This window comes from Oncorhynchus nerka, linkage group LG12, assembly GCF_034236695.1.
Source record: "Oncorhynchus nerka isolate Pitt River linkage group LG12, Oner_Uvic_2.0, whole genome shotgun sequence".
Taxonomy (NCBI): Eukaryota; Metazoa; Chordata; class Actinopteri; order Salmoniformes; family Salmonidae; genus Oncorhynchus; species Oncorhynchus nerka.
In genome coordinates, this window is record NC_088407.1 from 19,750,831 (window position 1) to 19,762,360 (window position 11,530).

General features: G+C 42.0%; 1 protein-coding gene across 1 annotated transcript; it reads left to right on the forward strand.

Moving 5' to 3' along the window:
- Positions 1–1,210: 1,210 nt before the first annotated feature.
- On the forward strand, positions 1,211–10,538 carry LOC115120828 (uncharacterized). The gene is made up of 9 exons (XM_029649805.2): positions 1,211–1,407; positions 1,925–2,058; positions 2,630–2,727; positions 3,404–4,109; positions 7,712–7,894; positions 8,181–8,270; positions 8,399–8,579; positions 8,802–8,885; positions 10,368–10,538. The coding sequence occupies exons 1-9, from the start codon at positions 1,302–1,304 to the stop codon at positions 10,415–10,417; spliced, it is 1,632 nt and encodes a 543-aa protein (XP_029505665.2). The 5' UTR covers positions 1,211–1,301; the 3' UTR covers positions 10,418–10,538.
- The last annotated feature ends 992 nt before the right edge of the window (positions 10,539–11,530 follow it).

Sequence of the window (11,530 nt, forward strand, 5' to 3'; positions counted from 1 at the left end):
CTTGAAAATAAAAGAGAGCTGCACACCCTAGGAGCTAAGATGCAAGGAGCTAAGATGCAAAAACTGTCCTCATCAGGGTACGATCACAAACATCGCGGGATGACTCGTCCGCACAGTGCCAAAAGACACAGGTGTCTGGAATCATGGGACAGACAAACGACAGGTCAAAGGAAGGCAGGGGTCGATAATCCAGGGCAGGAGCAAGGTACAGGACGGCAGACAGGCTAAGAGTCAGGGACAGGCAGAGGTAAGGCGGGTGGGTACAGGGTCAGGACAGGCAAGGGTCAAAAACCAGGACAATGAGAAAAAGAGAGGCTAGGAAAAGACAGGAGCTGACAGGACAAACGATGGTAAGCTTGAACAAACAAGACGAACTGGCAGAGAGAGACAGGAAACACAGGGGGTGGACATATGGTGAAACTGATCAGGGCGTGACATATGGGTGCGCTCGCTTCCATACCAGCCTGGGCATCAGGCAGGGCTTGGTCCTTCCCGCCCTGGAAAATCCCTTTGGGCAGGGGGCTTCGCCATGCTGGCATCCCACTGACCAGAGCACCCACTGATGCGAGCACCCATTCACATTGTCTTTGTATGTATTTTGTTGTTTTAATAACAATAATAGTAATTGTCCTCAGTAACGTTAGAAATTAGGGTTCAAGGCGTCATGCTAGAGATAGATAATAAAAAGCCTAATACATAATTTGGCACCAAACAATTCACCTGAATACTTGTCTTTTTTTGGGATGAAGTTTTATTGAACAAGACTGGATATTTGTTTCAATATCTTCTAACATGGAGGCTTATGTATGCTCGTATATTAAGATCATTCCAGGGGTTTTTCCCTACCTTTATTTGTTAACATTATAGATTGGTTATTTCAACGTAATTATTATTACAGTGTAATTGTGACTAGTTATATAGTTGTTGCTACTGTTGAACTTTCTGTATGAACAAGAGAGCTTTAATGACAAAAGGTCAGAGTTTATATTTCCACAGGTGTTTGAGTTCCATTGTCTGTCCTGCCCGGGAAACATTACCTATATACTGTATGTTTGTAGTAACAAAATGGCTATAATCTCATTAGAAATATTATCATTTATAGATGTGTCTTTGTAAATGGATTAATTTATCCTATGTTTTCTTCCTCCTAACTCTTGTTTGCTCTCTCTCACACACACACACACACACATCTGCTATACAGAGAAATGATGGGTTTTCTCTGCCTTCTCCTCTCTCTGACTGCTTTACAAGTGGAGGGTTTCAGTGGGGGAGGATCTTCCATTGCTTCTCAGTGTGGCTCAATGTTACCTGGTAATAGTTTTCATGGCAGCACAGGGCAGAGCTCTTCCTCACCATACACTGTCACTGTCAACCAGACCACCTACCAGCCAGGAGACACCATCCAAGGTGAGTCACCGAGATGGTTGAAACACACTATTAGGCTTACCCGATCCATACTGTTTTGGCTCAGATGAAGGAATGGAGTGGGAACAGTAATCTGTCTGGACATTTCTAATATTTTGTGAGTAAATTTAAATTTAAACATTTTAACAGGGCTTATTGTGTTACTTTTTATTGTTACCTTTTATTTTTAGTCTACTTGGTAAATAGTTTGTTCTTCTTGAACTGCATTGTTGGTTAAGGGCTTGTAAGTAAGCATGTCACGGTAAAGTCTACACTTGTTGTATTCGGCGCATGTGATTTTATTTGAGATAGACCATTTACCAGAATTGACCTTTGGCAGTCTGTCCCTGCTCAGACGTAAACTTTTCACATAGCATATTCCAGCACAGTTAATATGACAATACAAGATTGCTAAGAGGCAGGGAATCATGACTTAGTCCAAGGACATGTCATCCAGAGATTCAGCACTCAATTTCCCTTTCTCCATCTCTCTCCCTTTCTTCCTTTCTCTCTTTCTCAGTGACTCTGTCAGGAACCTTCACCTATAAAGGGTTTCTTCTGGAGGCCCATGAGGAAGGACAGAACAAGGCTGTGGGAACGTTCTCTCTCGGCAGTGGAACTGGGATCGTTCTTGTGCCTTGCAATGGGATCGCAGTGAGTTACTGTTAGGGTTGTAAAATTCCTAAAACTTCCCCAGTTGGAGGATTCCCACCCTGCTCCTACCCTCCTGAATCATGAGATCCTCCAACTGAGATTTCTGGAAAACCTGGGACATTTTGGGAGAGTTTCTGGAATTTTGTAACCCTAGTTACAATACAGCACAGGACATTCTGGCCATATTCTTCACTGTTACCAATTTACCCACTGATTTATTGGACTATATTGACTCATCAATACGTCAAATGAAACTGATTTGAGCCCAATAATAGGAGAGATTTTACTGGTCCGGCTACACAGTGCTGAAAAGTAGGGTTGCTAAAATTCCGGTAACTTCCCAAAATTCCAAGGTTTTCCAGAAATCTAGTTGGTGGATTCCAGATTTACTGCTTAAAACCTGGGTATTTTGGGCAAGTTACAGTAATTTTCCAACCTTAAACAAGAGTTTGTTACCTTTACGTACTATAGCTAGAACCACCAATAAGCATTGATCAGTGCCTTACCTGCCATCAATGTACCAAGATCATTATCCTCTATTGATTGACTTTACCGGTTGTTTTATTGTTAGGCCTCTGGGGTGAGTCAAAGCAACAATCAACCTAGATCATCAATAACAGTCACCTGGACAGCACCATCCTCATCCTCATTGGGCAACATCATAGTCAAGTGAGTCTCTAGTAGAGTTGAACATTTACAGTAAATTTCCCCAAATTCCCAGGTTCTCCAGAAATCCTGGTTGGAAGTTACTGGAATTTGGCAAACAAAGTCTCTGCTAAAACCATCACAAACACGACACAGTTCTTTTTTACATGATTTTTCTGTAGGACGCAACTGAAATCACGTATATTTTGTCAAAAATGTTTGCAGAGGTGCCATGCCTATTGAAAGCACGACGGTACTATTTATCTATTTGTAGTATAAAAACATTTTGGTGCATGATCCAACGGCACAGACAACAATTCAGCATCTAGATTTCATTTACCGTTGGTTGTGTTGTCGAAATGACCTTACGTTGATGACTTCCTCCAAACCCATTCGATTTTCTATGGTGATTCAGTGTCATCACATAGATATTTGGGGTTGAAATTACGAGAAAGAACGTTGATTAAACTAGTTTTACCCAGTGATAAGCCTCTAAATGTTTGCTCTGGGTTGCAAAATTCCAGAAACTTTCCCAAAACTCCCAGGTTTTCCAGAAATGGATGATCTGCAGAATCAGATTGGAATGAGCACTGGGAATCCTACAACCATGGGATTTTGAAAAACATGGGTCATTTGAGAACAGTGCAGGAATTTTGTGTGCAGTCTAATATTGGTACTATTATCCGTCTTCCTCTTCAAGGTCAACCTTTATGCAGACCTCCAGTGTATTTTGGATTGCAGTGCCTAGTGTGACTGTAAACCGACTGTCCTTAGCTGGCACCACAACAAGAGCTCAAACAACAACAACTACAGCTCCTCCTACAACAACTACTGATCCTACTACAACAACTACTGATCCTACTACAACAACTACTGATCCTACTACAACAACTACTGATCCTACAACAACAACTACAGCTCCTCCTACAACAACTACTGATCCTACTACAACAACTACTGATCCTACTACAACAACTACTGATCCTACTACAACAACTACAGCTCCTCCTACAACAACTACTGATCCTACTACAACAACTACTGATCCTACTACAACAACTACTGATCCTACTACAACAACTACTGATCCTACTACAACAACTACTGATCTTACTACAACAACAACTATTGCTCAACTAAATCTCCAACCACAACAACCACTGCTCCTACTACAACAACTACAGCTCCCACTACAACAACTACAGCTCCTAACACAACATCTACTGGACCTATCCCAAACAGCTCTGAACAGCACAACTATGACTCCTACTGCTACATCTGCTACTCCAAGTCCTACTCCTATGCCTCCTACTGCTACATCTGCTACTCCTAGTCCTACTCCTCTGACTCCTAATTCGTCAACAACTCCAACTACTGCTACTGCTACAACTCCTCTTAGACTTACGGTAATGTCCTCAGACACAAGTATAGATGCATAGTACTTGTACTATTTTAATTCAATTTAGCAGGCATTGTTGAGTGTTGCGCTAAGTGTTGCGCTAGTGTTGCGCTAGCTCTCAACATGAGAAAGTTTAATTTCATAGAAATTAAACAGGACCACTTTCTCTTTGTCACACAGGGACGAAAATGTTGTGCTTAAAGCCAAGGTTGTAACGAGTCGGCATGTATTTGAATCGTGACTCTGTGTCGCGTGAGAGGACGCAGGACATAATATTCTGTCATCAGTAGTATGAAGTGGTGCCAATTTTGTACTGTCACTAAGTGCTGAGATTTTCCTGGTCAGGCTGTATGTCCAGGGTTAGTCAAGGCCCAAAGTGTATATATGTCAAAACCCCCAAAAATCTGTATACAGTTCCCTCGGAAAGTATTTGGACCCCTTGATTTTTTAAAACATTTTGTTACATTACAGCCTTATTCTAAAATGTATTAAATCGTTTTTTCCCTCGTCAATCTACACACAATACCCCATAATGACAAAGCAACAACAGGTTTTTAGAAATGTTCGTTAATTTATACAGGTAAAATAAAATGGAAATATCACATTTACATAAGTATGCAGACCCTTTACACAGTATTTTGTTGAATCACCTTTGGCAGCGATTACAGCCTCAAGTCTTCTTTGGGTATGACACTACAAGCTTAGCACACCTGTATTTGGGGAGTTTCTCCCATTCTTCTCTGAAGATCCTCTCAAGCTCTGTCAGGTTGGATGTGGAGTGTTACTACACAGTTGGATGTGGATTGTTACTGCACAGGTCTCTCTGTCTGGGCGACACAAGGACATTCAGAGCCACTCCTGCGTTGTCTTGGCTGTGTGCTTAGGGTTGTTATCCTGTTGGAATGTGATCCTTCACCACAGTCTGAGGTCCTGAGCTCTTTGGAGCAGGATTTCATCAAGGATCTCTCTGTACTTTGTTCCTCTTTGCCTCGATCATGACTAGTCTCACAGTCCCTGCCACTGAAAAACATCCCCCCAGCATGATGCTGCCACCACCATGTTTCACCGTAGGGATGGTGCCAGGTTTCCTCCAGACGTGACGCTTGGAATTCAGGCCAAAGTGTTACATTTTCGTTTCATCAGACCAGAGAATCTTGTTTCTCATGGCCTGAGAGTCATTAGGTGCTTTTTGGCAAACTCCAAGTGGGATGTATTGTGTATTTTACTGAGGATTGGCTTCCGTCTAGCCACTCTACAATAAAGGCCTGATTGGTGGAGTGCTGCAAAGATGGTTGTCCTTCTGGAAGGTACTCCCATGTCCACAGAGGAACTCCAGAGACCTGTCAGAATGATCTGTCATCTCCCTGACCGAGGACTTTCTACCCCTGTTGCTCAGTTTGGCCATACGGCCAGCTCTAGGAAGAGTTTTGGTGGTTCTAAACTTCTTCCATTTAAGAATGATGGAGGCCACTGTGCTCTAGGGACCTACAATGCTGGAGAAATGTTGTGGTACCCTTCCCTAGATCTGTGCCTCGACACAATCCTGTCTCGGAGCTCTTTGAACTCATGGCTTGGTTTTTTCTCTGACATGCGCTGTCAACAGTTGGACCTTATGTAGACAGACGTGTTCCTTTCCAAATCATCCAATCAATTGAATTTACCACATGTGGACTCCAATCAAGTTGTAGAAACATCTCAAGGATGATCAAGGGAAGCAGGATGCCCCCAAGCTCAATCTCGAGTCTCATAGCAAAGGGTTTGAAAACTTTTTTTAGCAAGGTATTTCTGTTTCTAATTTGTAATAAATGTACAAAACAACAACAACACTGTTTTCGCTTTGCCATTAGGTGGTAGATTGATGAGGGGAAAAAAATATTGAGTAAATTTTAGAACAAGGCTGTAACGTAGCCAAATTTGGAAAAAGGGAAGGGGTTTGAGTATTTTTCCAATGCACTGTATATACAGTGCCTTGCGAAAGTATTCGGCCCCCTTGAACTTTGCGACCTTTTGCCACATTTCAGGCTTCAAACATAAAGATATAAAACTGTATTTTTTTTGTGAAGAATCAACAACAAGTGGGACACAATCATGAAGTTGAACGACATTTATTGGATATTTCAAACTTTTTTAACAAATCAAAAACTTAACCTTTCAGTGCAGCAAACTCTCTCCAGAAGTTCAGTGAGGATCTCTGAATGATCCAATGTTGACCTAAATGACTAATGATGATAAATACAATCCACCTGTGTGTAATCAAGTCTCCGTATAAATGCACCTGCACTGTGATAGTCTCAGAGGTCCGTTAAAAGCGCAGAGAGCATCATGAAGAACAAGGAACACACCAGGCAGGTCCGAGATACTGTTGTGAAGAAGTTTAAAGCCGGATTTGGATACAAAAAGATTTCCCAAGCTTTAAACATCCCAAGGAGCACTGTGCAAGCGATCATATTGAAATGGAAGGAGTATCAGACCACTGCAAATCTACCAAGACCTGGCCGTCCCTCTAAACTTTCAGCTCATACAATGAGAAGACTGATCAGAGATGCAGCCAAGAGGCCCATGATCACTCTGGATGAACTGCAGAGATCTACAGCTGAGGTGGGAGACTCTGTCCATAGGACAACAATCAGTCGTATATTGCACAAATCTGGCCTTTATGGAAGAGTGGCAAGAAGAAAGCCATTTCTTAAAGATATCCATAAAAAGTGTCATTTAAAGTTTGCCACAAGCCACCTGGGAGACACACCAAACATGTGGAAGAAGGTGCTCTGGTCAGATGAAACCAAAATTGAACTTTTTGGCAACAATGCAAAATGTTATGTTTGGCGTAAAAGCAACACAGCTCATCACCCTGAACACACTATCCCCACTGTCAAACATGGTGGTGGCAGCATCATGGTTTGGGCCTGCTTTTCTTCAGCAGGGACAGGGAAGATGGTTAAAATTGATGGGAAGATGGATGGAGCCAAATACAGGACCGTTCTGGAAGAAAACCTGATGGAGTCTGCAAAAGACCTGAGACTGGGACGGAGATTTGTCTTCCAACAAGACAATGAGCCAAAACATAAAGCAAAATCTACAATGGAATGGTTCAAAAATAAACATATCCAGGTGTTAGAATGGCCAAGTCAAAGTCCAGACCTGAATCCAATCGAGAATCTGTGGAAAGAACTGAAAACTGCTGTTCACAAATGCTCTCCATCCAACCTCACTGAGCTCGAGCTGTTTTGCAAGGAGGAATGGGAAAAAATGTCAGTCTCTCGATGTGCAAAACTGATAGAGACATACCCCAAGCGACTTACAGCTGTAATCGCAGCAAAAGGTGGCCCTACAAAGTATTAACTTAAGGGGGCTGAATATTTTTGCACGCCCAATTTTTCAGTTTATGATTTGTTAAAAAAGTTTGAAATATCCAATAAATGTCGTTCCACTTCATGATTGTTTCCCACTTGTTGTTGATTCTTCACAAAAAAAATACAGTTTTATATCTTTATGTTTGAAGCCTGAAATGTGGCAAAAGGTCGCAAAGTTCAAGGGGGCCGAATACTTTCGCAAGGCACTGTATATATACAGTATATATAATATTTTTGATTTATTTTTTACGCTCAGAGTTTGAGAGAAAGAAAGCGCTACTCTAGACCAATGGGCTGCGATGTTAGAGATGACCCCAGGAAATGCACCTACATCTCTGTCACAACCTACCCTCCTTTCATAGTGGAGATTAGTGCACCTGCAGACACACCTAAGGGGTACCTGGGAATCATCACTGAAATGCTAACTAATCAAATCAAGGTAACACAACACATCCAGATTTCCTTATATCATTTTATTCGAAGGACAGCAATGAAGTGGTAAAGTTTAAGCAAGTATGTTTAGGGATTGGTTAAATAAAGGCAAGTAAATCTAATTTGTTAATGTTAATATGGGATTCAAACCAGTGACCTTGTGTATGGAAACCCATATAAACCTTTTATAAATCAGATACTTAGACATTACAGGAACCTCTCCATTCATCACCAAAACATACTTCATTAATTACAACAACAAAAAATGATGAATATTGTTGATATTTTTTCAGTTTGAATCAGTGATTGTGGTGTACGAAAGTGGAACATTTACTGTTCAAAACGCCTTTTACAATGGAGCCACATTTATCAACAAAACACTAGTAAGTTTAAATCTCTAGTGATATTACAAATTACATATACAGAGGATTACTTCTACTCGGGAGCACATGACAGTCCTGTTTGAACTTCCATTATTTAATAGTTTGATTATTTCATACTTTTCTTTCAGGTGGAGGTAACGGACAAAGAACTTGCTTATGATCCTTATATAAAAATACTTCAATTGAACTTCATCATCCCTGATAATTTGACTCCACTTTTGCTCAAAACCTTGACCCTAACACCCAGATGTGTAATAGATACTGGTCTTCAAAAAGTGTTCTTTGTCCGAGGATCTGTTGGGGATAATGGTAAGATTCAGAGTGCGTCTTCTTAAATAAATGCTTTTGTCTACCATGAAATGCTATTTAAAATGTACATTTGTTGACTATGCTGACACAGCTGTTTTGCATATTGTAAGAGAGCTTGTACACACACACACACACACACACACACACACACACACCACACACACACCTAGGAAAGAGGAAGTGTTCTGTAACTTTGCAAAATGTGTTGTTCTTCTCCTGCAGGTGATCTTGGCTCTCCCTCCATCACATTTTTGACAGGCCTCTCCAGTCAGGTTTCATCAAGCTGTAGGAAACCCCTTTTTCACGGTGAGTGAAGTCCACTTTTGGTCATTTATCACTTACTGTGGTCATTGTACACTGTGGTCGTTGTGCAGTGTGGTCGTTGTGCAGTCTGGTCGTTGTGCAGTCTGGTCGTTGTGCAGTCTGGTCGTTGTGGACTGTGGTCGTTTCGGACTGTGGTCATTGTACACTGTGGTCATTGTGGACTGTGGTCATTGTACACTGTGGTCATTGTACACTGTGGTCATTGTACACTGTGGTCGTTGTGCAGTCTGGTCGTTGTGCAGTCTGGTCCTTGTGCAGTCTGGTCGTTGTGCAGTGTGGTCATTGTGAAGTGTGGTCATTGTGAAGTGTGGTCATTGTGCAGTGTGGTAATTGTGCAGTGTGGTCATTGTGTAGTGTGATCATTGCACACTGTGGTCATTGTGCAGTGTGGATTTGTGCAGTGTGGACATTGTAGACTGTGGTCATTGTGCAGTGTGGTCATTGTGGACATTGTGGACTGTGGTCATTGTGCAGTGTGGTCATTGTGGACTGTGGTCATTATGGACTGTGGTCATTGTGCAGTGTGGACATTGTACACTGTGGTCGTTGTGCAGTCTGGTCGTTGTGCAGTGTGGTCATTGTGCAGTGTGGTCATTGTGCAGTGTGGTCATTGTGCTGTGTGGTCATTGTAGACTGTGTGGTCTTTGAAGACTTTGGTCATTGTGCTGTGTGGTCATTGTGCTGTGTGGTCATTGTGCTGTGTGGTCATTGTACATTGTGGTCATTGTGCATTGTGGTTATCGTTCAATGTTGTCGTTGTGCAGTGTGGTCATTGAACACTGTGGTATTTGTGGACTGTGGTCATTGAACACTGTGGTCATTGTACACTGTGGTCATTGTGGACTGTGGTCATTGTGGACTGTGGTCATTGTGGACTGTGGTCATTGTGCACTGTGGTCAATGTGGACTGTGGTCACTGTGGACTGTGGTCACTGTACACTATGGTCTTTGTACATTGTGGTCAATGTGAACTGTGGTCATTGTGCAGTGTGGTCAGTGTACACTGTGGTCATTGTGCACTGTGGTCATTGTACACTGTGGTCATTGTCCTTTGTGGTCATTTTACACTGTGGTCATTGTGGGCTGTGGTCATTGTGCAGTGTGATCATTGTGCACTGTGGTCATTGTACACTGTGGTCATTGTACACTGTGGTCATTGTCCTTTGTGGTCATTTTACACTGTGGTCATTGTGGGCTGTGGTCATTGTGCAGTGTGATCGTTGTGCACTGTGGTCATTGTACACTGTGGTCATTGTCCTTTGTGGTCATTTTACACTGTGGTCATTGTGGGCTGTGGTCATTGTACTGTCTGGTCATTGCACCGTGGTCTGTAGGATATAATGCTTTTGAGGCTGTTGGTGACCACTTGACTCAACCAGTAGGTGTCAGTGTTGAAATGTCCTTTTGAAAAAGAACCATAATTTTAATTTTCTTGTTTTCTTGTTTGTTTGTTTGTTTTTCCAGGCCTGTTGATGACGTTGGTCTGTTGGAACCTCTTCAACCTTCTGCCTTAAATCTGCTGAACTTCCAAATGAGGACTTCCAAGTTCAACATTTTATTGATTTGGCTATTTTTGTTCAATAACACTGTATTTTGTAATGTACTGTAGTCGTGCATATTTATTCATATATACAGTGGGGCAAAAAAGTATTTAGTCAGTCACCAATTGTGCAAGTTCTCCCACTTAAAAACATGAGAGAGGCCTGTAATTTTCATCATAGATACACTTCAACTATGACAGACAAAATGAGAAAAAAAATCCAGAAAATCACATTGTAGGATTTTTTATGAATTTATTTGCAAATTATGGTGGAAAATAAGTATTTGGTCACCTACAAACAAGTAAGTTTTCTGGCTCTCACAGACCTGTATCTTCTTTAAGGGGCTCCTCTGTCCTCCACTCGTTACCTGTATTAATGGCACCTGTTTGAACTTGTTATCAGTATAAAAGACACAACCTCAAACAGTCATACTCCAAACTCCACTATGGCCAAGACCAAAGAGCTGTCAAAGGACACCAGAAACAAAATTGTAGACCTGCATCAGGCTGGGAAGACTGAATCTGCAATAGGTAAGCAGCTTGGTTTGAAGAAATCAACTGTGGGAGCAATTATTAGGAAACAGAAGACATACAAGACCATTGATAATCTCCCTCGATCTGGGGCTCCACGCAAGATCTCACCCGTGGGGTCAAAATGATCACAAGAACGGTGAGCAAAAATCCCAGAACCACACGGGGGGACCTAGTGAATGACCGGCAGAGAGCTGGGACCAAAGTAACAAAGCCTACCATCAGTGACACACTACGCCGCCAGGGACTCAAATCCTGCAGTGCCAGACGTGTCCCCCTGCTTAAGCCAGTACATGTCCAGGCCCGTCTGAAGTTTGCTAGAGAGCATTTGGATGATCCAGAAGAAGATTGGGAGAATGTCATATGGTCAGATGAAACCAAAATATAACTTTTTGGTAAAAACTCAACTCGTCGTGTTTGGAGGACAAAGAATGCTGAGTTGCATCCAAAGAACACCATACCTACTGTGAAGCATGGGGGTGGAAAGATCATGCTTTGGGGTTGTTGTTCTGCAAAGGGACCAGGACGACTGATCCGTGTAAAGGAAAGAATGAAT